This window comes from Kwoniella bestiolae, chromosome 1 (genome assembly GCF_000512585.2).
Source record: "Kwoniella bestiolae CBS 10118 chromosome 1, complete sequence".
In the NCBI taxonomy this organism is placed as follows: Eukaryota; Fungi; Basidiomycota; class Tremellomycetes; order Tremellales; family Cryptococcaceae; genus Kwoniella; species Kwoniella bestiolae.
In genome coordinates, this window is record NC_089241.1 from 329,729 (window position 1) to 355,544 (window position 25,816).

Below are 25,816 nucleotides of genomic sequence, written 5' to 3' on the forward strand. Positions count from 1 at the left end.
TGTAAGGTTCAAGATATTACATATGCATAAATCAATCACAATCATCTATTCTACAAATCCAACCAAAAGTCCTATCAATCCGCACCTTACCCTACAAATCATCTAAATCACCTTCCAACCCCGAATCTTCATCCCTCCCCATTCCCCTCCCAGCAGCTCTTCTAGATACATTACACAAAACCTTGACCAGACTTTCCTTAGCCAGCTCGAACCTCCTAACTTCATTATCCAAGTCCATGTGTCTCTTATCCGCCACCTCCCCGTCCTCTGACCCATCCTCCTCTTCGGCATCATACTCCTCAAGTGCGTGTGAGGTCTCTTCGAATCCTATAAATTTGATTTGTGTCAAGACCAACCTGAGATGACTAGATGATTTCTGGATCCTCTTTGAAGCTTCCAGCCTCTGTATTCTACTGGAATTCACCGATGGATCGTTAACTTCGTTGGATGAGATGAGCAATTTGATATACTCTATACAGGTCAAAGCTAATTTATCAATCGATAATGCGTTCTTAGGCAATCTGCCCTCATTGACGGATTTATCGATCCCATGTACCGCCAAGACATCTTTCGAACCTGGGTAGAGGAGCTCGAGCATCGCTGAGATTGATGATAGACCTTTACCTGCTCCTTGAACTTCTTCCGCTGCGAGTGCAGTGGCCAAAGCGACTTGAGCAGAGGGTGTGGGTTTGACAAAAATACCCCATAGACCAATCAAGACTAAACCGAGAGCGTGGGCGGCCGAACCTTTGGGCAATCCCTCGATAGATGATCGTACTTCCATGTCAAAGGCGGATGACTTTAGTGACTGCCCGATATCGTAGGATTCAAGGTTGGACAAGAGGGTCTTTACGGAAGCAGCTGTGGTTCCGGCTGATTTTGATCGCGTCGAGGCATCAACCAGTTTGATGAAGAACCGTGAGTAGAGATCGTATACATGTACCAAGGTGATTTGTTCGGCAATAGCAGCGATGGGTGAAGAAGTCTTTTCGAGCGATTCGGCACATCGTAAAGCCTCGTGTAAGGGAAGTTTAAGAACGGTAGCAAGGGGTACTGGAGTAGTGATTGTGATCTTGGCTTGAGCTTCCCTCCAGATATCCGTGGAAGATCGGAGCAGAGGCACGTCTTGTTGGAGCAAAGCGAGTAAGGTCAGGGAATAGGCGTCGGAAGCTGTGCTGTGCAGGTGCAACACTACATGCCACCTTTCGAGCGCAGACGGCTTGTTAACTAGATGCAGTAGGTCAGCGGCGGTCATAAACAAAGCTATAACGTCCCGACTCACCTCCCCCAACCATATCAGCAGCCTTCTGGTTCCAATAGGCCCGATCATGCTCCGGCGTCTTGACCCTCTTATCAGCTGGAACAACCAGTTTTGCGCAATCTCTGACCAAAATAGATAGATTTCCAGCTTTCTTCTTCTCTTCTTGCGTCGTCCAGCGAGAGATGATAGGTCCCATAGACACAGCCAAAAGCACAGCAACTAGCAGTCTCCAGGTCCAGTCGATCAGGGTATGCGGTGCAGGGGCGATAGGTTCAGGCAAACCTCTAGCGAGTAACCTCGAAGTGTGATCAGCAGTAATAAGAGGTAACTTCGACAAGATTTGACCAGTCGTAGCTTGACCGATGACACCACTGGGCGATCCGGTCGTGGAGGATTGGGTCGAAGTCTGCTTCAACACGTTTGACGCTGAGGGTAGGAAGGAGAAGGAGACTGCGAAAGCGGCAAACATCCTCAACCCGCCTGTAGCAGCATTTTGAGCGATAGTGGACGTAGCAGCATTCGGATCCTTCTTCTTGGGACCAGGCTTGGCACGAGGCTGTTTAGGTGCAGCAGCGGTTTTAGCCTTCTTCCTCTTGGGCTGTTGTTCTTCCTCTTCCTCGTCGACGTCGTCATCTTCATCCAAAGAGTCTTCCTCGGCTTTAGCAGCGGCAGCATCTTCGACCGCTTGAATAGCACTTTCCCTAGCACCGAAATCGGCTTGCCATGCCTTGAGATTATCCTCTCCAGCGACTGCTAGTCTGAAGGCCTCCAACTCGTTAACTTTTCTCTGTAACATCGCTGATCTCCTTTGAAGTAACTCGATATACTTCTTAGCCCCGATGAGGATCGTAGCTTTGGCACTCGCGTTGGGCCTGGTAACTTCTCCAAGTCCATCGACAGTGCCATCGGCAGCTCTAAAATCGGTGGTGAGTTTCTGCTCTTCTGTCGAAGTGGCGTACAATACTCGAAGAGCGGGGATGGCGTCTCGTAGATCCGCTTGAGCAGCTTGGACCTTCTGTCGATATCGTCGTTCGGTCTTGTTGTGCTTGCCAACGACTGGCGCATCGGTAGCTTCTGTAGGTGCAGCAGGGGCTTTGTTGGATTGTCGAGGTTGTTTGGGTTTCTTCACGGTTGCTTTGGTATTGGGGAGAGGCATATCTGATCCAGGCTGGTTCATGAAGAATGATCCTGCGATGCGATCAATTATTAGCTGTCCGTCGAGAGTTATGCGTAATGAAGTGAACTAACCATTTTCATTAGCACCGAACCCTGAATTATTCACTTGCTCATTCCCTTGCAACGTATTCTCAAAACCATTCAGATGGGCCAGCGGCCATCCAGCCTGATCTTGTTTCGTCCACTGAGGCTGCATGGTCTGTTGAGACTGCGTCATATTCCCGATCGCCTTGGCTTGTTGAGCAAAATCAAAGTCGATTGGGAACCCATTCGCCGTGGAAGATTTCCTGTTTGGCGAGGTGGGTGATTCGAGATTGAGCATATCGAATGTATCATCGTTGCTCAAGTTGTTGAACCCATTTGTGTTTCCACTAAACAAGTGTTGTAGGAAGTCTAAACTTCCATCATTATTGTTGGCGAGGAATGGGTTGGATTGCTGATCGGGGAAGAACAATTGTCCATTTGGTTTATCCATACCACCATTTGGGATATTGACGAATTGGTTCAGATTCTGATCTTCACCACCCAAGAGCATCTTACTATCCTCAGATTGGAATAATACATCTAACTCGGTCGAGTCGAAGCTATTGTTGTTGAACAGGAAATCATCGGTAGCTGACAAAGAAAAGTTGGAATGTGAACTGGGCGAGGACGATGATCTAGGTGATTGACCGTTGTTTGAGTTACTACTGATGTTGGAGAGATTAATCGATTGAATGGAAGGGGATAGTGAGGGTACTCTGGATGAACCACTCATACTGAATGATTGTTGATATGCTAATGGTGATAGCGAATTATCGCTTGCAGGTGAATGACGGTTGAAAGAGGGACCTCCATTTGATGTTGATGGGATGTTAAGTAATGAGGATGGGTCTAAGAGGTCGGAAGAGAAGAGGGCGTTGGATGTGGATAGGGAGTCTTCAAATAAGAGGGAATCGTCGTCTTTGTTTGAGAAGGGCATTGTCTGCTGAGCGAATAGAGAGGTTGGCATGATCGGATGGGGTATAAAAAGATGTATGAGTTTATGAAGTGCTGTATGATGCTTCAAGCGTATATATATGTCTCTCTCCCAGTGGTGTCTCCGTCTCGAGAGGAATGAGTGTGCGTGATCAAGCTAGTCTTGAATCAATTGATTGTATCGTATTGTATCGTATCGTATCGTATCATTCATAGTAAATCATCATTCATCATTCATCATCATTCATCATTCACCTCATTCACCAACACGATTAATCGTCTCATAAATTCGCAATGTCGAGGTGAAAGTGGTACGATAACATCGCATCATCACGTGGCACAATTCCCCCTTTCGGTAATTCATAGTGTATTTGCCACCCAACCCTTTGTTTTGACATTTTGGATACATGGCACTGATACTCTGTACATCATCTACCTCCTCCTGCCCACATCGGCAGCTGTCCTCATCCCTTTCCTATGACCCTCCTTCTCCCTACGTGTATTCTCAGCAAGCTGTCTAGCTTTCGCACGAGGGTCAATCACCTATGCAGATGTACCTTTATCAGCTTTATAACCCAGTGATGAAAAACCAGATCCAACTCACAGAGTACTCCTCTTCCGCCCTCCTCGTCAATTCCTTCTCATCCACCAAGAACTTCAGACTATGCTTCATCCATCCCACATCATCGTCCACTTCCAAATCATCTTCCCCAGCCTGTTCATCCCCATCTCTAGGTCTGTCTTCATCTTCATCCTCATCCCCATCAGGCGCAGCTTTAGCAACTTTACTGCTGAATTTACTCATCTCCTTCAATATATCATCTTCTTCATCCCTTCTACCTCGCTTGCTACCATGTTTCGCAGCAGCCCGCCCTCTGTTCTTAGAGTATTTGGCTAACTCTTGCTCCAAGACTGAAGGACCTTTATGTCGTTTCGAACGGCCCTCAGAATCTGAATCTGAATCTGATGCATTACCTGTGCGTTTCTTCAATCGACGTAGATCTTCCTCCATTCGCTTGATCTCAGCTTGGCGCGATGCACTGCTCGAGGATAACTCAATTAGCTTCTCGCTATTTCAGGAAACATCGGGCTTACCTGCTTCCTGCCTTTTCTCGCTCATGCTGCTCTCGTATAGCTTTAAGGTCGACCGCGGCCTATTGTAAAGGTCTGCTATAGCTCCTTGGTATATTAACGATATCCAGCTCACCTTCTTCTCTTTCTCTTTCTTACTGCTATCTCCCAAATTCTTCAACGAATCTGGTACTTCCACGAAAGATTCGAGAGGTTTAGCAGGTGCACTGTCCGTTGGATCCAGAACTGGCAAATACTCGTCAGTATACTGGTTCCTCGGAAGGACGATCCGGGACTCACGATCCTGCCTGGTCATCCCCTTTTTCTTCACCTTGACCTCCGTTTCAGGTATTTCTTCAGAATCTCCAAATGAGAGCAATCCGGTATTCCTAAAAGGGTAGGCCACCATCAGTCGTCAACTCTACTACTGTTTGCCGCATCAGCTGCTCACTTCTTAGCTTTTGCTCTTTTCTGCCTGAACTCCAATTCCTTCTTAGCTTCCAGCCGTGCTTGTTGTTGAGCTCGTCTCTCGGAAGCTGTTATACGAGGTACGATATCGTCGAACGGGTTCTCTATTATCCTTACACCTCGTATTTTCGGTGGGCTATATGCGGAATTGTCAGTACAGCTACGATAAAAGAGCCCGAGAAGGGGCGACCTACACCAAAGGTTTCTCCTCTGAATCAATATCCAGATTACCGATACTCATGACATCTAGACAGAATGTCAGCTACGTTTGTTTAGACGAAATAAGGAATGATTAGCTTACTGTATATCGTATTTCCAACAATCTTCCCAAACAAGGTATGTTTATTCGTCAATTCCTCTGCCTTATCCAAGGTGAAGAAGAACTGTGAAGTATTGGTATGCCTTTTACTGTTATTCGCCATCCCCATAAGACCTCGTCTAAACACCAACAATGCAGATCAGCTAATGATGTCAACCTTGTTGGGAACCGAGAGTAAGCTGACCTGTTGAATCGTAATCTGGGGTGTATCTCATCCTGGAATGGTTCACCATAGAAACTCTCTCCTCCCATTCCGGTACCCGTTGGATCACCTGACTGGATGATGAAGCCTGGTACCACTCGATGGAAGATGACTCCGTCATAGTATCCTAAGGCATCCCGATAATCAGCATCAATCATGAGACGTGTCCAAGTGGACAGACCCACCTTCCATAGATAGCGCAAGGAAATTCCGTACAGCCTTTGGACATTCTTTACCCCATAATTCGACCTATGCCTATATGATCAGCTGGGAGACAGTGATTCTAGATCGCACGGATATACCTCTATCTCTCCTGCTGTGGTGTCAATGATGACCTTGCCGTTGGTAGCGGGCTATGTGATATGACATGGTCAGTATATTGGTTTGATGGACATCGAATGTGGAGGTTCAAGGAGACTTGCCTCAGTGACATAACTATTGATTGAACGGTCGAGTAGGTCAGCTGCCGAGTTACAAGGCCACACAACTAGACGAATGGCTCACAGATTACTCATGTTGAGATGACTTGAGTCTTTTTGACTATGCTGAGGTTTCGATGTACAAATCAATGAGTGATGAATACTGTCAACACACACAGAGAGATAGCTTGCAGAGAGAGATTACTCGCACTGGACTGACTGGTCGAAGCAGAAAGTGATGACGGTGGAAGGTACGTATGTATGTGACATGTGCCACTCGCGGTGATATTCGGTTATATACATGGTAGTATACGCGTAGAGTGAGGTGATCGCTGTCTGCTGGCTGTGTACGAGGTACAGTGTCATCACGCTGCTGCTACTGCTACTGCTCATTCGGACCAACCATTGATTTCCATAAACTATCCTACCTCACAGATAGTCACCTACTGCCACTCTACCAATATTCATTCCTCCTCTCTAGGTGTTATCACACTAGACGACACGTACAAGATTTCCTGTCCTGTCGCTGAATTGGACCATATCCACCCCAACCCACAAAACAAGCCATCTTGAACCCCGGTGTCCATTCCTAACCCAACACAGTCTCTTCGCTTCACCTACCTCTTCAATCCTCATAATCCACCATGGCATCAGAAGGTCTCACTAGAAGAAGAGGAGCAGGAGCCTCCCCAGCCATCGGATCAGCTTCACCAGCATTCTCAGATACACCCTCCTTCCCTTCCACCTCTGGGGCCGCATCCAGAAGACCAGGCGGAGCTTCGTCAAATAACGCGCCGACCAGCTCGGCTGGGGGATCAGGAGGGGCAGGAGGGAAGATAGCGTACGATCCGAGGGATTTCGAAAATGGTGGTGAGACCGAGACGATGCCTAGGTTGACTATCATGGAGGAGGTCTTGTTGTTGGGTTTGAAAGATAAAGCTGTAAGCCTCTCCAGGATGAAGGTCAAGTGATTGTATCGCAGCACGCTGACTTTAGTGTACGCTGTGCTGTAGGGCTATCTATCATTTTGGAACGATAATATATCATACGCGTTACGAGGTTGTATATTGATTGAATTGGCGTTACGACGCAGAATCGCAATGGTCAAAGACCCATCACGTAGGAGATTGGCTCTAGCAGATAGGTTGATTGAGGTCATCGATGATAGACAGACTGGGGAGACTATCTTGGACGAAGCTCTGAAGATGATGAAATCAAGTGAGAAGTATGGTACAGGCGCGTGGGTGGATCTGATGAGTGGTGAGTGGTGTGCCTTCCTACTCGCGAATACCTCAAGTGGGCAGGACAGCTCATGGCTATCTTATTGTATTAGGTGAGACGTGGAATGTCATGAAGATAGGATATCAACTCAAACAAGTTCGAGAACGTTTAGCAAAAGGTTTGGTGGATAAAGGTGTACTTAGAACCGAAAAGCGAAATTTCCTATTATTCGACATGGCTACACATCCTATAGCCGATATGAACGCCAAAGACGATGTGATGCGAAGGACCTTGACGCTGTTGACCGCTCGAACGGCGGCTATACCACCTCAAGCATTACACAAGGAAGGTGTAAAGTATAGGCATATGAGAGCGGTGGTTCTGGTCTGTGCGGGTGAGTTCATACCTATATCCCTTTCTTGCACCGCAGTATCATCTCAGGATACTGATAATGCTGTTCCTGAATATAGCCTACGCATCAAGTGTACTTGAGAACGCCCTTCAGCGACTCTCCTACGATTCTCGAGAAGCAGCCTTCGCAAGATGCGATGACATCCTCGCTGAATTCTCGACTTGGCCATTCGGAGTGACGACATCGAACGTTGCTGGACCGGTGTCTATTGGTGGAGGTACGAGGAAGAGAGAAGGGGGAAGTGGAGGCGTGGGGCGGGAGAGCGTACAAGAGCTGGTGAGGGAGGTTAGAAAGGAGATGGCTGCTAGTACGGTCGGACAAGCTGGTGCGGGTGGTGGACAGGAGGAACAAGAGGAATTATGCTTCGAGGTAGTTGCTACTGTATTAGAGATCTTTGGAAGGATGGATAGCTTGGTGAGTTGATTGGGATTAGCATCCTTTACCCTTATCTTGATATTCATGATGACGAGATTATGTTGAGATTACGAGTATCGGTTCTTATCGAGAGAGATCCATTGGCTGACTTGATATCTCACCATGTAGCTCTAAGCGATAGACGTACTTTCATATACCCCTTTATCAACCCAAAACGAATATTATACGATTACTCCGACCTTTGATACCATACCATGCTCTACGAAGATACAATTCCAGCTTTCTCTTCCTTTTAGCGTTGTCTACATAATACAGTACAGCCAAAATGTATTTACTCAATCATTAGTATTTCGAGCCTTGCTACGGTTCATACACATATGGTGAAAGTCGAGCTTTTTCTTCAGTATTTCTTCCGAAGGTCAGCATGGCACTGAAGCTGTCATGAATCTCGGATTGAGCCAGATGATGATTCATGCAGTGTACATAGCATATAGGATATTCCTGCATAGCCAAGGACCAAGTCGACAAAGCTCACCCAATGACATCTGACTTTCTCAGCTGCTTAGTGGTTAAGATCTATCTATAGTATCTGACACATTCCTACGACATTATAATCATTCAGTCATCATCGGTCTCGTGATCGACGCAGATGAGATGTCCAACACGTGATATAAGTGTCATCTTACGATATGATGAACCAAAGTACTCGCAAATTATGATCTCACAAATCAAGCCAGCTCATCCTGGTACGTATCCTACATACTTACAAAACATATACGACTCTCATCTTGAGTTGAGTTGTTCGCTTCTACAAAAAAGTTCAAGCCGGACGGAGGACGGGTAGGTTAGGCTTGTCCTTTCCCGTAACTTGTAGTCGACCTTCTTTCCAATTCTCATGTACATACAGTAAAACGAAGTTGCAGTAGACTGACCTACCGTACCCCATGCGATGCCGAAGAGAAAACATGATACGGCAGGATTGCAATGATCGATTCTGATGACGAAGCACCAGGAACGAGTTGAAGTCATCTTTACAAGCGCATGATTATTGAATGAACATTCATCGGTTGATCTCCCGGATGCGAACGAGGGTGTCTTCTCATGATTCAAAGAGGAGACCTCTTTACCTTCACAGCAATTGGTTCTTGCTGCTTCGCATGAATCGCTGGACAAGGACATGTACTTCGGACTTTGATTCAGCGTGTATTCGCTTTTTCCCACGCTACCGGTTCATTGCCCGGATTATATTAATCAGTTTCACAAATTCATATAGTCACTGCAACTGACTGCATGGCACAGCGGTCCATCTACAACGCATGCATGCGCACGCTTACTCCGGATCTTCCGGATACCACTCAATGGTCGTGTGCATGAACATTAAAACATATGCTACAGCGAGACCGTACAAGTCGGTATGGAAGACCTAATTCGATTCGTGCCAGTTCAAGATCCTGCATGAGACTATCAAAGATATTGTCATACCCAATATAAGTTTGTTAGGTGTAGAAGAAGAACGACATAGAACGCATAGATAGATAGATAGTCCGTATAGAGATGATAATCCAATCAACTTTTTCTCATTAGAGTGTAAACGTTCAAGTTAATAATACAATTTCAAATGAAAAGGGGAAGGAGAAAAAGATAATGTCCCGCAATTAACAGATATTGTTGTTTATCCTTTATTATGAACAGAGAACCGAACAAAGCAGAAAGAGAGAATGGTATTGCTACATGGTGTGATGGCGATTGAGACTCAAGCAAGTTCGATTTGCCAAAATGGCGATTTTCGTTTTGTGGTGTTTTTTTCTTCGCGTCAAAGTGAAGGGGTACGTCCATCGCTTCGTTAGAATTGGATTGGAGGAGAGAAGTATTCGTCCGAAGAGAGTGTGGGGGTTGGGATCTGGTAGTATTCCGCTTGTACTTCCGGCACCCCTATGCCCAATCCTACCAGTTGTTCCTTCTCCTGTGGGAGGGACATTTCAGGTGCCAAAGTGGGTGAGGTGGTGGTACTTTGACCGAGAGGCGAGGGCGAGTAATAAGGGTATTGAGTGGAAGCTTGTTGTTGATGCTGGTAAGTCGCTACCGATGGCATGACGAAGGGGACTTGGAAGAGTGGTGGTGTTGGGAAAGGAGTTTGGTAGCCTGTCGTGGCTGGTGTGATAGGCGATGTACCATGCTCATGAATAGGTTTGTGCGATGCCGGTGTGATGGGCATGGCAGGTCGAAGATACGTCTGAGTGGGTAATGAAGGTGTTGACCAAGATGTGGGGAGGGTTGGAGGCATCATGTTAGGAGGATAGTCGTGTTCAGCTGAGGAGGAACGTGAAGTGTCAGTTGGGGTGGGATTGGCAGCAATGACCTCAGTTGGCATTTGGCCATTGAGATAGGCTTCGTGCGTTGGAGTTTGCTCGAGAACGGATGGGAAGCTCGAGACGGGTGTATGTTCGTGATGCGTGTGAAGCGGGGCAGAGACTCCACCGCTCGTCCATCCACTGTACATCCATTGAGGTGATTCGAACATTGGTGGAGAAGCCAAAGCAGGAGCAGCAGGTGGTGTGACCCAGGGAGCGACACCGCCAGTAGGCATCGATACCGTACGACGGTGACCCAAGTGGGAGGGTCGTATGGGACCAGGCCCAGAGACGTAGGGGACGTTGAAGACGGGTTGGTCCGCAAAGTAGGGAGAGGAAGTGGTGATGGGTGATATGTTGGTGATGGCCTTGGCAGCTTTGGCTATGGCCTTCTTCTCCCTAGTGGCCCTATTCACTTCCTCCGGTACCGGCGCATACTCGCACTCCCTCTTGGCTCGAGTACAGTTCCGACATGGAGCTCCTCCGCAACATCTGATTTTACTGTATGATCCAGCAAACAATACAATTAGTCAAAGGACCCCTATTGTGTGTATGATTGGTGTGGGAAGGGATGGATGGATGGACTCACCGATGCCTGCAATACTGACAAGCCATAGAGATACGTTGACGGCGACCAGGTGAATGAGAACTCTCGGCGATGCTTAGAGGATAAGCAGAGCCGAAGCCATCAAAGGTCGGCGGCATGTCGTGCATGTGAGGTTGGTGCATGAGCACCGAGGGCGTTGCGAAAGCGGTGTTCATGATGGTGATGGGATGACAAGAGTCGACACGACGTGAGGATAGAGTGAAGATAGAGAGTTTTCCACTCAAAATGTCGAAAGTGAATGATAGTTGGAATGGTCGAGATTAGGCTGCCCAGGTGGTCTAAAGATGACGAGGAGGCAGCAAGTGGTGGTGGATGATTCTGTTGAAAAAAATAGAGGAAGGAAAGTGGGCGTTTTTGTTCGTTGGGGGTGGTCCTGAAAATCACGATACTCCTCGAGTCTATATATCTCCTTTCTGCTGTATCTCGATGAAAGATAGGATGATGATGCTACTCTGTGATTCTTTTTTGTCTACAGGTCTTGAACCCTTGCTTGGTTCGTACCCCCAGGGAAGCTACTATCTGTCGTAGATCGGACCAAGGAGTACGATGATCTAATGTTGGCTTGAGCTCTAATTTCCTTGGCTGCATCCGAGTAGGGTCTGACAATAGTCATCCGAACTATCCATGAGATGAACAAACGCCAGAGGACGTAGAGAAGGCAAGAAAAAAAGAAGAGATGAGGACGATCAGACCTCCTGTCTCACTCTGCCTTCTTCTGCTTCCCACTTTTGGCGCAAGGTACGGTATTAAACTATTCCTTACCAGGGATATCTGTTCTAGTGAAAAGGGTAAAAAGAGAAAGAGAGAGAAGGGGGGGAACAGGTAACTGAGAGGTGGATAATAAATGTCTCGGTTGAATACGAAATGTTTCACTTTATCAGAGATCGATTTTATGGGATCGGATTAAGAGGAATAAGGGAATAGGGACGGAAACAGGGATAGATTCGACCGATTCTACCTCTACTCTGTCTAAGGATTGATAACGTGATATCTGTGAGACTATCTATCCTTTCCCTCAACAATGGTGGTAGATGTATGCTGCTGGATGTCACCTTTGATGAGGGATGTCTTCTTGGAGATCGTCTATCCTAATGCTAAAAATGAAAGCTCTTATGTCGAGATGCAACCAATCGATTTGAGAGAAAGAACACAGGGGCAGTGCACATCAATCATCATTGCAAGCAGTCTCCTTTCCGTCAGAAGCCGGGATGACAGGGATCCGATTTTCATATAGGTTTCTCAGTGGGGAAGGCCACGTACGTACCGCAGAGAGAAAGAAAAAATCGAAAGGAAAAAAAAAGAAATTAGTCATCCCAACCTTTTCATCCGGAGATAACGGCATCTTGACCTCGAGAGTGCGCTGGGGGCCAAGTCTGAAGAGTTCGATGCATGGTTATGGTGTCAGGGGCAGCCAGTTACGTTACTACCATAGTCACTTGTCTGTATCTCTGGGAACGCAGACGTTATACTGTCGTACGTCGCACAACGCCGAAATATATGCCATGCTGTCCTACTCGATCCTTACGAATTCGCTGTTGATAGCCTTGGGACGACACTTTGATAACCCTCGTCTCTTGAGAAATTCCGGGTACTTATCAATCCTCTAACCTCTACGGGAAGAGGTAAAGTTCATATTCCCATTATCACATAGACTTAATTTCAGCCGGTGATATACGAACATCCGACTCCCGTACCGATCGCAGAACCAGGTGATCCCATGTCTACCAGCACTGTATGTACATCGTCGGGCTATGGATGCATGGAGGATGAGATTACACGGTCATCTCGGAACGCAATTCTCCGACCAGGAAGCGAACCGAGACAGGACCAACGTGAAGCCTCAACCCCTGACAGATTTTCATACCAGTTGATTTAGTGCGACCGGAATGACGGTAACTTTCGACCCAGTCGTTCCTGTCCTCGACGACTCCTTGGACAAATCATGAAAAAGGGGTAGAGAGGAGTGCGTGACATGGGGTTAGGCATGAAAAAATACGTTCCTGACACAGGTGACTCCATACGGTCGGGTCAGTTACAAAGAAGCTCACGATATCGGTGACAACGAGGGCACAACATGCATTAAATCAGGGCACACAGGGGAAAAAATACTGTACTTTCTCAAAATACGCAGCCCGGGTAAGCCGGATAGTTCGTGGGCGAGATGCCATGTCACCTGTCTCACAGTAATATGTGGCTTTGAGCACATTCACACCGAGAGTGCTCCGGTCCTTGATCATCAGCTGAAAATATCAGCTGCATCGCCAGACTATGCGCCCCCTATCGTGCTCGGTGCATACATACGCGCCTGTCATTCCTTTCGGTGGAGTCAACGGATCTGCCACACCTACTTTACGTCTAACCAAACGCCATGACACCATCTGTTCCATGGTACTTTCCCATGCTCATTCCGTAATTGACATGGTAGGTGGTTGATGTTACGATACAACATGGTAGCGCTGAGCTCGCCTATCATGTTCACGAGAGGTCGAAGCCGGATCTAAATTAGTAAAGATCTGTACTGTAATCTCGGCCACTTGGTGATCGTAATCTTCCTGGTTTAATATGTGACGAGAGTATGAGCTAGCTATATACCGGCATCGGAAGGAATTACCGTAACGATCGTGCGTTATTCAACGTACTCGATGACATACTGTATCGTACTCTGAGAACCAAAATTGCGTTGTTGAAAGAGGGGATCTGAAAAAAACTCATTGTTGTATGTCATCAAATTCTCCCACTTTGAGATGATGGTGTCATCAATTTTCGAACATCAAAACGGATTGTCACCTTCGATGAGGAAACCATACATCGAGATCAGAACCTAATAAAAGTTACCACTATTTCTGATGCTATTCGCTGTGCCTGTCACCCGATCCGACACAGATTTATGCATCCCTTTATCCCCGTTCTTCTTCCGCGACATATGAGGTGTAAGATCTAATCTTTAGTGCGACAAGTCATATCCCATCTTATTGAACATTGCAAGTTCCCTTGTTTCATCTTTTGTTCGGTATGTCCGACAACCTGTGACAAACCCGAACCAGGTCGCTACCGTGGTTGGTCTAACGGTGACTACCAAATGCAGGTTGGTTGGCTGGTCAAACACCGTCAAAAAGTTGCTTATTGTTCTCGAAACGAGCTAAACCGTGCCATTGAACAAGGGCTGTGGTAAGGGGTTAGCAAGGAACGACAACGTCGATGAGTTTCGTTGACGAGATCATCGGGCGATGGTCGTCGTGATTATCGCTGATGGCTCGCAGTCAAGTCAGTTTCCTTGTCGCTACGCACTTCAGCCGCAGGCGAGTATCTCTCCATTCAGAAGATATGTACAAAGGTTTTGCAAGATGGCTCGTAAAGTTGAGCTGAGATATTGACGCTAACCACTTGCCCAGGAGGCCAATATAGGAGTACCTTCCTTTAAGGTGGATCTCTAGATGCCAAGACATGTCCATCAGGGAAAGAATAATGACGGAGGCTGAGCTGTCGCTTAGAGCGTTTCTTGGTAGATGCTGCGAGGTTTGTCCGAAAATCGTAGCGAGTGTCCGACGCATTTCACACCTGCCATCGAAGCTAGATGCAGTACAGTTCGTGACCCTCTAATAAAGCTTGTGCTGACGACGATTTGATGATTATGATATTGTTGATGTGCATGTGCATATACCTATGATAACACTCTGCTTTTCCCCTCACCCCTCCTTCCGACCGCCTCACGGTCTCATAGGCTTCAACCACTTGTCCGCACTTTCAAACTGTTCTATCACATCTTTGCCTACCACCCTTTGGGCCAGTGTGGGGTTAGGTCCCTGTTCTTTGTCGAGTGATCGTATCGCTGCCATGATCTAGTAAACCAAGTCAATACATCAACACTGATCTCCCTGCTTACTAGAGTACGTATGTGAAACTCACCGAATCCCAGAACCTGAACCCTCTTTCAACCTCTTGCAAAGGTAATTTGACACTGGAGAAAGACTGTTCAATGAATGACAAAGCATCCTTCTTCGCTTGTATGGCTCTGTCCGTCTTGGCATCCGCCTCAGTTATAGTATCCTCGTAGTGGTAGGTGGTGGCATCAAGATAGGTTTTCGTTAGGATACCAAACCCGGTATTGACTTCGCTTTGGAATGGTAGACCTGCAATATATGTCAGCTGATGTCATCTGTCCTGTAGACAGACAGCTGGCTCACTGAGCATGAAATCCTGATAATCCTCCCTGTTCCGCCTAGCACTTCCGGAGAGTAATATATGGGCCGAGACAGCTTCACATAGGTGTCTGAGAGACTTCGATAAGGCTCTGACGAAAGAGTTGAAGACCAATAATTCTCGAGATAAAGGCCCGACCCATTGTTGAGGCTATGGCATTCATCAATTTTTATTACTGCATGGTGACCCACTCCGATGAAAGTTGACTTACCCTTGACATCAAAGGAAGGATGGAGATACATCGCATGATAAGCAATATACTCTTCTGTTCCTCGTCTGTGCCGAAACTCGGTCCACCAGATAATACCTCAGCATTGTCTCCTCCCCACTTGGATCCGTGTACGACTCCGGCACGGAGCAATTCTAGAAGAAGATAAAGGGGTTCTTGGAATCGATCGTTCACACGAGAGACAGCGTTGGCAGCGTATAATGCTTTACCGATCAAGGTTTGGGTGTGATTGGCACTGATGAAGCTGTATGATACTAGCTTAGCGGACTGATTCGTAGTATTGGGAAAAGCAGATACACGTACCCTCTCAGCTCCATGAGACGCCACAAAACATTGGCTACAAGCTCATCCTTCTTATCGAGTATCCTGCCTCCTTTGTCCTTTCGGGTATGAGCTGCTAACTCCTCAGTGACTAGAGCACCTATACAGAGCTTCAAATCGATGGTAGAAGAGTTTTGTCGTCTGAGTTCGGATTCGATTGTGGTCATAGGTACATTCCAGCCGTCTAGCTTTTCAACAAGGGATTGGGTTGTGGCATCGTTGAACGGGACGTTGAAGCCTTGAGCAGCAGCGTAAGGTGGATCGAAGAAGTAATGAGCATTGATTCGACGTTTAGACCATTCAGGATGTAAGACATTGATGAGTAAGGCGATGGTGGTGCAACGGGGAGATGTGGGTCCTTCAGTGATGACATCTTTGATGAACCTATGATAGTCGGTAGTATCGGCGAGCGGTTGATTTTCATGAATGATACCGCTTGTGACCCATCCCACGACTTGTGAACTGATCAAGCCTTTGCAGATGTAGAAATAAAGTTCATCGGGGATTCGAGGAGAGAATATGTCGTCGAGTTCACCGGGTACGTCTGAAGGGGTTAAAGGTTGACCAAGCGGTGGAACAACGGTTGGGAGTGGAACACAGGTGCCTTCGGTGGTGAGGACGAGAGAGAACTTGACGGCGAAACGAGCTTTCCAGAAAGCATCGATATAGCTCTGGGTTTTGAATTGAGATTCTCGCCAATTTTGACAAACGAGAATACCGGATTTATGGTGCCGCATAAGATCTATGACGGTCTTTACTGCAAAGTCGTTGGCGATGGGAGGGAAGGTGCGTGAAAGAGATGACCCAGCGAGGATACCCATGTCGAGGAACTGTTCACTGGTGAGATTGAGGTCGACGAGAAGTCTTGTCTTCTCAACGAACTGAAAGTTGTGAGTCCAGTCGGTAGAAGTGATAACTTTATCAACGGGCCACATCAAGCATTCGGTAGAGGAGTAGACGGCATGAATGTAACCTTTGGGATGTTGTAGGAGGTATGCAAGCTGGCGAAAAATCAGCTTAGTCATCTCGATGTTGTTCTTTAACAACTCACCTGAGCGAACTCGATGTAAGGAGCGATCACAAACTCCACAAATCGATGTCTAAATAACCTGATAATCAACCTCAACAAGTCCTTATGGTCTGTCCATGACCCATTCCTAATCGCTGTGAGCTGCATGATCGCTCTGTCCACCTGCCCATTCTCATAGTACGACCATGCTTCGTTCTTCACTTGAGTCTCACGCTCTGCCTGAGGGTCGGGTCCTTTCTGCGGAGGTCGTGAAGCGAGTGGAAGACCTGAGAAGACAAATACTGGCTTGATGTTTAGACGTTCCAAAGCACGAAGGTCGGTTTCTATCTTTGCGATTATACCAAGAGGTAGACCTCCAGTAGCTGCGACGAGAGGTTCTCGAGAATCGGCATCGGATAAGAGATGTGAGAGGTAATGGGTCGCATCAATTCCGAGTCGAGTATTGGCAATGGCGGAGAGGGGACCAGTCTGAATGAGCTTTCTCTCGCGGAGATAGACTGGATGTCAGCGATGCCCAACAGATTTATCACTCACCATCTATACCTCGTATCCCCATCTTTGTGTGTGGATCTATATGAGAGCCGTGTGAGGTTTCGGAGAAGAAAGGATGTCAAGAGATTGGACTCGAATTGATGTTGATTTGACCACCGTGAGCCGCAGCTCTCGAGGCTGCACAATTGATCAAACGCCCTGGGAAGATAGGTAGGGTATACAGAAGCGGATGGCTGCCTCTTTGCTGGTGATTTCGGTCTGAGAGGGAGATAGAAGCAGGAGGGGTATCTTGTGCTATAACAGGATAATCAGATGTATGGTGTGGTATGTTGTTCAAGTGCACGGAGAACAGCAATATGGGCATGGGCATGGATGATATCGTTATGCTGGACCCTGAATCACTTTGACCACGTGGCACGTCACACGCCATAACAATCATATCAATGTGTTATTGTTCATCTAGTTACAAAGGGAAAGGGGAGCTGGGAGAATTTCTATTTTACAGTATGCGTTATATGATACACCTATTCTATTGTTTCATCTTATTGCTTGCCCTGAACAGTAGCTCTGGCTGAATCAGGATCCAAAGCAGTGTTGAGAGGAGTATTGAACAACTTGTCTTTGATTAATTGCGAGATCATTCCGTTTTGAGCTTCCGTGGCAATACGTGAGCTGCGAAGGTTTCTGTCAGCCCTCACGTCATTAACAGTACAGTCTTTCGTACACACCCGTCCTTTGCGACTTTGGCAAGAGGGGTATCTTCGTCTTCGACTCCTGCATAGTCTTTGCTATTGTCTTTACCCTTGCTCGAAGCCTGTCCAGATGGTGCGGACTTTAGCTTGAGGTTGGATGTTGAATTGCCAACATTGGTGGATGCGACCTGGAGTTTCGCGTTGAGATCTTTGACTTGGGAAGTCGAATATTCGCGATTCTGTCGATGATGTTAGGACTAGTCATACTCTTCAGCAGAAAGGTAAGACTTACAGAGGTCAAAAGACTCGAGCTCAAGGTGGCTACCCAATACTTATTCCATAAAAGGTCAAGCAATTGCTCATCCAGCTTCGTTTTGTAGATCTCGACCTTGAGCGGATAATAGGCATCTGCGTGGACACCAAAGTCTTCTATCTTGTCCATAGGTATCGATTGGTATTGAGAAGTGCCGGCGGAAGGTGGTTTGTAGCCCTGATAGAAAGTCAGCATACAAGCGAGTTGGACTACGTTCAAGGACGGACTGACCTCAGGATAGGTTCGGAAAGCCCCAATCTCAACTTTACCAGCGGATACAGTCCTGTTTGGATCAATCTACATTGTGATCAGCTATGGTGCGATATCAGTTCTGGAAGAATAGCGGACATACCACCACAGCAAGATAAGGATCGTTGAACTTCTGCTGGTTCAACTGAGTGTTGACATCGATACCGGAAAGCCAACAGCCATAACCAGGATGACTGTGCTAGAGTCAGCGGACAGCGAAACAGTTTGTCATAACTAAAATGAAATGACCTACGAGTGGTACCATCCCCTAAGCAATTCCCCCTTTCCAGCTTCTCTTGACGATTCTTGGAAGCTTACCATGTATTCCATCGCCTATCCACAGTACATGAGTCAGCTTGCGATGTGAAAAGGAAGGAGACGAAACTCACCTCATTTCCCGCATTGACTCTGGTTTCAGTACCTTGAACCGGTAAAGCAGCTGCATCCATTATCCAGAAGACACCATCTTTCACTCTCCCATACATGACTCCCATGATCTCATACATTCCTCCCGATCGAGCATGAGTGACCTATAGTAGCGAGGTCAGCTTTCGAGAATCGGAAAGAATACCTGTAGGCATACCATCTTGATCAGAGCTACGGCTGAGATCTTGACTGTATGGAAATAATGAGGACTGTGCGTACGTCAATGGTCAGCTCGTGTGAAATGCTGCATGAAAGTAGACACTCACTCCTTCGACCAAGGTGCGTCATCTTCTAAGGCCTTTTCCTCCTCCCTTGGATAATGGAAGATAGCAGCGGTCGGATCGACCGACTGATAGTAAACATGTCAGCTCGGTGTACGCTGTTCAGGTGGGATGATGCCAGGCCTACCTGTACATCGTTATTGAGCTCGAATGTCTTCCTGGCTATCTCGGCCATCTTGGCTTCTGATCGACCTCTCGTTGTGATGATACAGTGAAAGATGAGAAGAGGAATGTCAAGATATGCAATGCACAATCGTCGACTTCATCCCCTCCTCGGTGGCTCAACCTCCACTCTCAGTGACCTCAACGGCAAGTGGTGTGTTTATTTACGTAATGAACACACCATTCCCACAACGAGCATCACCATCGTCTACGAATTGCTTTGATTTGACAATCAACTACTCTCTACTCTATTGTTCATGTTCATTCTACAGACCAAGCCGATAGACAATAACAATCTCACAATGTCACTATCCAGTTACACCGACGCAGCCATGGGAGAATCTTGGTCAACTCCAGCTACCGAACAAGCTCCAGAACCAACCGTAGAATCAGCATTGGAGAAAGAGAAGATAATCAAAGACATCCTTTCCCTGCGTGATGGATTGAGAGGGTTATTGGTTAGGGTGACAGAGGTAGAAGCCGACAATGAGAAGCTGGCAAAGGATAATGAGATGTTGAGTGTATATATCGATAATCTGTGAGCTACCCTTTTCCCGTCTCCTTACAGTGAACCCATGAAGCTGATTATATACTCCGCTTGGTTGAATCGCAGGACAAGAAATTCGGTCGTTGCTGCTGGAACAAAACGATGATTCCCCATCCCCTATACATCTGCACTTTAATCACCCAGTATAATCTGTGTATACCTTTCGCGATGGGATTGTACCCATCGCAAATCACCGCATCACAGTCCCGCACATCATCTCCATCAACAATCCGACCACCATCAAACGTATATTGGTGGGATAGGTCAGTGTCACATTCGAAGGAAAACAAAAGGAGGTGTCCAGGGACTTCAGGGCCGAGGTCGATAGATGGAACACTGTCTTGATCTCATGCGGATACGGAGATGGATATGAGATTAGATGATATCCTGGCCCATCAACTTAATGCCTGAATAGCAGTAACTCAACCTCGTGTTTATGACTGTTTCCTTCAGTATATCTGATTTCTCACTATATCTGCGGTTGACTCTTCCCACAAAAGTCCAATCTCGGCTTCTAGAGTCTGACTAAGCTCAAAAATCATGACCAATCTTCGTCAATCACTGAACAATCCAATCAAGCATACGTGACGTTTCCTCTCAGGGAATTACAATCGACCATGGAATGATTTGCCGCTCTTCATGGTCTAGCTGAATTAGGAGGGTTTAGATCCACAATCCAGCCTTTAACCCATCACTCGAGGATCAGGGCTTCATTGGAGGGACGACGCAAGACACATCCTTTCGCGAGGGTTTTGATCAGAGCAAAACAGCTAATCAAGAACGTTTTACCTCGTTCCTCGATGATGATCAACCATAAAGTATCTCTTAGTCTTGCACATATACAATAATCACATCAAAAGATCATCAATCATCACTAGCAACATCATTGCCGTTATCCGCTTGAAGGGTAGCTGATTATCAATCTCGATTTTACCGAAGTGATGAATACCGCTGGGACTGATTGAACTTTATCATCGTGATGGGTTGCTCCCAGGACCGTCTCATCGCTTGACTTTACATTCCATCTATGATCGCTGAATTGATGGATGAATGGCTCGGACGAAATGCTGTTGATATGATTACCTTGCAGTGATGATAACGACGTATAGTGCTTGACACAGGTTGACGCAGCGAGAAATAGGTTATAAAGTTTGATGTGATCCACTGACACTGATTGATAATCTGTAGATCCCTGACACGTTTTGTGATGGATGAACCAAAAACTTTCTCATACCTTGTCTGAATGACTGGTCTATTCTGGATGAGGCATGAATGTTAAATCTCATCTAACTCATAAAGCGTATACGCATTCCCTCGAGAGAGAACGATCCTTCTTTTCCTCCTCCCCCTCCTCTCATCTCGATTTTTCTACTTTTATTGACGATGACGAGCGTTATCATATACACCATTATTTTCCTGATACCCATTGCTGTTTGGTGGTGTCGGTTCAAACCCATGACTTTACCAGGTATACCATCCTGGTCGGATGATCATCTCGTGTGGGGTGATTTACCGAGACTGAAAAAGATCTTGCGGGATAATGGATCATTTACCGATTTCCTCGATCTGTCATCAAAAACATTAGGTCCGATCTGTCAGATAAGACTTGGCCCTTTTGCGCAGTGAGCCAACTTCTTCCTCGATCATTCATTGGTAGGGTTCGTACTATACTGATGAAAGGATCAAGTATGGTGATCATAACAGATTATCAAGAGATCGAATCCCTTTTACTACGCCGACATTCATCTCTCGATCGATCCTCCCAGACCACAAGCTTATTCAAAACTATCTTACCTCGAGCTCTACTCACCCTGCAAACCGGAGATGTATGGAGGAAACATAGAAAGGGGATTGGTACAGCTATGACTCCGAGGTTTCTTGCTCTGACCATGTCCAATATAACGAAATCAGCACAGAACCTGGTAGAGTTGTGGAATAGAAAAGGCGAATTGAGTGGAGGGAGGAGCTGGGAGGCAGAGGTGGATCTGGAAAGTGCCATGATGGTGAGTGAGGCGTTGTATTAGTATCTCGCTCAGAAGATCGTCATTGATGATGACAACTCCTCATCAGGATGCGATCTGTAAGTTGTACTTCCACACTTGACGTCAAGACCTCAAGGTAAGAAACTCATACCATGCTGAACTTGATTTAGGTGGTCTGGCGTTTGGCGAATCTTGGAATGTGATAACCAGCTACACAGGACAGCTCGAATCCCTCAACAGCGATATCGGGAATGACCTCTCCAACATTGGAAGCCGAGGTGAAATAGTGTTTCACTTGAACGCACCAGACCCAGCCCGAACCACATGGTACATATTCCAGGTGAGCTCTCCAACGTGACTTCGATCTAAGATGCGTGCTGACTCCTACATTGCTTTATCAGGCTGTCCCTGTGGAAAGTCCATTTCCCGCTCTCAGCCATTTCTTCACTCGTCTAACACCGTCTTACCGCTATCATACCAAACGGATGGATGATTTTTTGGAACAGCGTTTGGCTGAAGCTCGTCATAAGGCTTCCAATCTGTCTTGCGAGATGGCCTCAGAAGCGGCGGACAACACTTTTGATCTGTTAATCGCAAAGCAGCTTGGTGAAGGGGGATTATCGGATGATGAGATCAAACAGGAATTGTTTCAATGTGAGCTGTGAGATACATTATAGGGACAGACTTGTACTGACATGTGAGTAGATCTACTTGCAGGTACCGAGACTTCTTCTACGACACTGGCGTGGATAAGTAGAACATCATTTCACAATAAATTTCTACAGCTGATATCTCAGAAGTGGTGCAAATTCATGACCAATAATCCGGCTATTCAAAGGAAGCTGCGTCAACATCTTCTAAATCGATTACCGCAAGATATCATTCACAACATGACATTCGATGACCTGATTGCTGTCAATTTACCATATCTGGAAGCGGTCGTTCACGAAACGCTTCGAATGGCTCGTACTGCTGGTGGATTTCTGAGAGATAGTAAGTGGCCTTTGTCATCCCGCGACATCTTTTTGGTGGCTGAGCTATCGCTTTCGGCCCAGCTAAAGAAGATATGTGTATTATGGGACATCATATTCCGAAAGGAACCACTCTCGCCTTTCCGACCTCTATAGGTCACCAAGATCTTTCTTCTCCTGATTACCTGTTATCCACCTCGCTGTCTCATGCAGAGGAGCGACGGGTAGGATACTGGAAATCAGGTACAGGTCATGTATTCGATCCTGAAAGATGGTTGACTGAAGATGGACAATTCAATGCTATCGCTGGGCCAAGTCTACCTTTCTCGTTAGGTCAACGAAGATGTTTCGGCAAGAATCTAGCTGTAAGTGTCGCGACCGTTCGCTCAACTGCATGTCCAGCAGAGTAATATATTGATGTGACATGTGACGGTAGCTACTGGAGCTCCGAATTTTTATAGCACATCTCAGTCTTTCCTTTTTCTTCGCGCGGATACCTGCAGATCAAAACAGCTTTGATCGGTTCGATAAAGTGATTAGTCATCCCAAAGATTGTTTCGTTCGACCTGTTCAGTGGACTAGCGAGGAGGCAAGCTGCTGATATGATGGTGTCATGTTTGTTTTGGTATCTGGGTGTGCATAGTCTTACGGATTGTAGGTAATTGATGGTAATATATAGCTGTGTATACCGCCTCAGAAGGGATTTTGGGATGTGCTCGAGTATGCTTTGCCACTGCTCACCACGTTGTGCTAGAATGCGCTATACGATGCCACCCTCGTTAGCTCTCCTTTGTTCAATTTCCCCTTTCGGTAAACAATGGGTGATTGGATGTAATCGCCACTTACCACTGAAACTCCGGTATACATAACGCCGCCATTCGCTCATCGCTTACGTCCTCCTTTCAGGGGTTTTTGTCTGAAAAAGGTAATTATCCTTTGTTTATGTTTTATCCTTTGTTCTCTGCTCTGATGCCTTGAATCAGCGTATCGCCCCGTCAAAATTGAAATATCCAAAATTGCAAATTACATCCAATATCCACACCACATATACAAACAAACGCTTGGACCCGCATCCCCCCCCCCAACTCCCCACTCCCACCCATTTACCATCACATACATATAATTACCCCTCCCTTTCCCATCTCATCTTTCTTTTTCTCTTTTTCCCATCTCAACAATCAACAACCAACAATCGACATCGCGACTTACCACTGATTATCGACAGTCATCACATCAAGTTATCGCAGTCACCTACATCAAGATGCTTCAAGATCACCCTCTCTCTCGTCAAGATGTCTGAGCGATTCGCCGCTTCATAGCACTATCTGAGATATCTGACACCCGTCTCTGACCAAGATGTGGCAAGGATAGTCTTCACTGGGAAACCTCTAGTAAGCTTCATTTACCATCGGTGCTTTGTGCATTGCTAGAGTGTTGACACCGTGCTTTTTTCTTCTTGAAAAATCAGGTGAGAGTCCTAGACTCGTCTCCACATTACATTGAGTTAGTTGGCTTTGGTGCTGTCACTCGTCTCTTCCTTTTCATCCTTTCAGGATTAGGTTGAGCCCTTTCGGGAACCACTTCGACAACACTCACGAGTCAAGTCATCTCATTCACCGCTCACATATATGCGCTATCATCAAATGGAACGACTTCAATACCTTCGTTACTCATCGGGTTTCGTCGCACATAAGATACCGCAAGGTCATCACTGAAGAGTTCGGTCGGATTAGATGCGCATACAAGCAAGTGTCAGTGGTCCAAGAGGTTACACGGGCAGAGGTGAATTGTGTTGGTAACGTCCCATACTCTTCCCCTCTGCCTGTTGTTTCTCTTTCTTCTTCATTTGGTCTATCAAAACAAACAACGGTCATGTTTACTGCTGGGTTACAATAAGAACCTGGATTGCCTTCCCCCGCCTTTAGTCTGTATCGTCTACTCCTAACCATCCCACAGCTTCATCGTCCGGGACTATCGCCATGTTCATTTGTGTCGACCCCGAGTTCGTTGTCGTGCTGGTGTTACGAGTGGCGAATAACGCAGCGAGGTTATTCAAGTGGCGTTGGAATTCAGTGTTTCGCACAATACACTTTTAGCTGGCTCAGGTCTGGTCTGGCGTTTGGCTTTGGCGGTTCGAGGTCGTCGGTATAGCTTTTCGTCTTCGCATCATTGGTTGATTGGTTCATCTTAACGATCTTACTTGAATCTTAAGGGCTACAACATAATAATCGAAGTCGAACTATCTAACAGGCGATCACTCACCACCATCTTGGGATATACGGATTACACGGTTGATCTGACATAGGAACTAGCGACGTTCCAATGATCTGTCTCTCACCTTTCACCTCCTTTCATATACTCTACGCCCCCACGCCGGGATTGGGTTGATGGATCGAGTCGAGCAACAGAACAATATTGAATGGCTTCAAGTTGAATTTGTTTGTGCGAAAGGATAGAGATTGAAACAAAGGTTCACGAAAAGGGTTCGTATTGACCATCATCCACTACGCCTCGTCAAAATTCATAGGAGACAGGCGTTGACATAACTTGCTTTCCTCCTTTTCTTCTCACCTTCTCCCTTCCTCGTACATTCTTGATATCCGTCTGCATATATCCATTTGCACGATCATCTATAAATGTCTACTTTTTATTCTTTACAACAGTTCTTTGACCTCTTCGAGGACAGCTTGCTGTTGATCAAAATTGCCCACCTCTCCGCTTCTTCCCTTTATTGGGAAGTTGCGGAGGGGTGGGCTTTTTTGCGTTGGGAGCGTTTCACATTTCTTCTTTTTTGAATGATGCACATGCTCACAATATGATATTCCCGATGTTCTCGAACTTCTCGAAGCATTATTTTACTGATGGCTGATCAGTGGATATGGGCAGTGGAGTAACGGACAAACACGCATCATCATCGGAGGAGTGATGGTGGCGAATTCGAATGGTCATCTTACAGTGTCATTCATCAAACACACACAATCAAGGCGGATTACAAAGTTGATTGATCCATGACAGCGTCATTCAACTTACCTGCATGTGGTTGTTTGCTCATCTTGTTGTTGAATGCATGCATATCATGTAT

The 25,816-nt window shown here is 46.4% G+C and overlaps 8 protein-coding genes across 8 annotated transcripts; 3 read left to right on the forward strand and 5 right to left on the reverse strand.

The window, feature by feature from the left end:
- Positions 1 to 91: 91 nt before the first annotated feature.
- Positions 92 to 3,428, reverse strand: I302_100127 (uncharacterized protein; the record flags this gene model as incomplete). The annotated part of the gene is made up of 3 exons (XM_019190151.2): positions 92 to 1,227; positions 1,283 to 2,449; positions 2,510 to 3,428. 3 exons carry the CDS (start codon positions 3,426 to 3,428, stop codon positions 92 to 94), a joined length of 3,222 nt encoding a protein of 1,073 aa, XP_019046899.2.
- A 398-nt stretch (positions 3,429 to 3,826) lies between these two features.
- I302_100128 (uncharacterized protein) lies at positions 3,827 to 6,143 on the reverse strand (the record flags this gene model as incomplete). Its single annotated transcript, XM_019190152.1, has 12 exons — positions 3,827 to 3,937; positions 3,999 to 4,434; positions 4,490 to 4,548; positions 4,602 to 4,711; positions 4,766 to 4,854; positions 4,917 to 5,069; positions 5,128 to 5,179; positions 5,235 to 5,371; positions 5,437 to 5,581; positions 5,640 to 5,703; positions 5,757 to 5,807; positions 6,090 to 6,143. The coding sequence occupies 12 exons, from the start codon at positions 6,141 to 6,143 to the stop codon at positions 3,827 to 3,829; spliced, it is 1,461 nt and encodes a 486-aa protein (XP_019046900.1).
- Positions 6,144 to 6,517: 374 nt separating this feature from the next.
- Positions 6,518 to 7,929, forward strand: I302_100129 (uncharacterized protein; the record flags this gene model as incomplete). Its single annotated transcript, XM_019190153.1, has 4 exons — positions 6,518 to 6,814; positions 6,887 to 7,133; positions 7,207 to 7,488; positions 7,565 to 7,929. The coding sequence occupies 4 exons, from the start codon at positions 6,518 to 6,520 to the stop codon at positions 7,927 to 7,929; spliced, it is 1,191 nt and encodes a 396-aa protein (XP_019046901.1).
- Positions 7,930 to 9,724: 1,795 nt separating this feature from the next.
- On the reverse strand, positions 9,725 to 10,994 carry I302_100130 (uncharacterized protein; the record flags this gene model as incomplete). The annotated part of the gene is made up of 2 exons (XM_019190154.1): positions 9,725 to 10,733; positions 10,822 to 10,994. 2 exons carry the CDS (start codon positions 10,992 to 10,994, stop codon positions 9,725 to 9,727), a joined length of 1,182 nt encoding a protein of 393 aa, XP_019046902.1.
- Positions 10,995 to 14,546: 3,552 nt separating this feature from the next.
- I302_100131 (uncharacterized protein) lies at positions 14,547 to 17,175 on the reverse strand (the record flags this gene model as incomplete). The annotated part of the gene is made up of 7 exons (XM_065869026.1): positions 14,547 to 14,678; positions 14,746 to 14,969; positions 15,024 to 15,189; positions 15,251 to 15,512; positions 15,572 to 16,590; positions 16,641 to 16,981; positions 17,154 to 17,175. 7 exons carry the CDS (start codon positions 17,173 to 17,175, stop codon positions 14,547 to 14,549), a joined length of 2,166 nt encoding a protein of 721 aa, XP_065725098.1.
- Positions 17,176 to 17,653: 478 nt separating this feature from the next.
- Positions 17,654 to 19,247, reverse strand: I302_100132 (COP9 signalosome complex subunit 5; the record flags this gene model as incomplete). Its single annotated transcript, XM_019190156.1, has 10 exons — positions 17,654 to 17,783; positions 17,840 to 18,042; positions 18,096 to 18,293; positions 18,348 to 18,413; positions 18,469 to 18,559; positions 18,619 to 18,698; positions 18,755 to 18,895; positions 18,949 to 19,000; positions 19,058 to 19,140; positions 19,200 to 19,247. The coding sequence occupies 10 exons, from the start codon at positions 19,245 to 19,247 to the stop codon at positions 17,654 to 17,656; spliced, it is 1,092 nt and encodes a 363-aa protein (XP_019046904.1).
- A 289-nt stretch (positions 19,248 to 19,536) lies between these two features.
- I302_100133 (uncharacterized protein) lies at positions 19,537 to 19,887 on the forward strand (the record flags this gene model as incomplete). The annotated part of the gene is made up of 2 exons (XM_019190157.1): positions 19,537 to 19,772; positions 19,848 to 19,887. 2 exons carry the CDS (start codon positions 19,537 to 19,539, stop codon positions 19,885 to 19,887), a joined length of 276 nt encoding a protein of 91 aa, XP_019046905.1.
- A 1,277-nt stretch (positions 19,888 to 21,164) lies between these two features.
- Positions 21,165 to 23,335, forward strand: I302_100134 (uncharacterized protein; the record flags this gene model as incomplete). The annotated part of the gene is made up of 8 exons (XM_019190158.2): positions 21,165 to 21,403; positions 21,469 to 21,784; positions 21,852 to 21,861; positions 21,934 to 22,103; positions 22,165 to 22,417; positions 22,469 to 22,756; positions 22,819 to 23,099; positions 23,171 to 23,335. The coding sequence occupies 8 exons, from the start codon at positions 21,165 to 21,167 to the stop codon at positions 23,333 to 23,335; spliced, it is 1,722 nt and encodes a 573-aa protein (XP_019046906.2).
- Between the last annotated feature and the right edge of the window lie 2,481 nt (positions 23,336 to 25,816).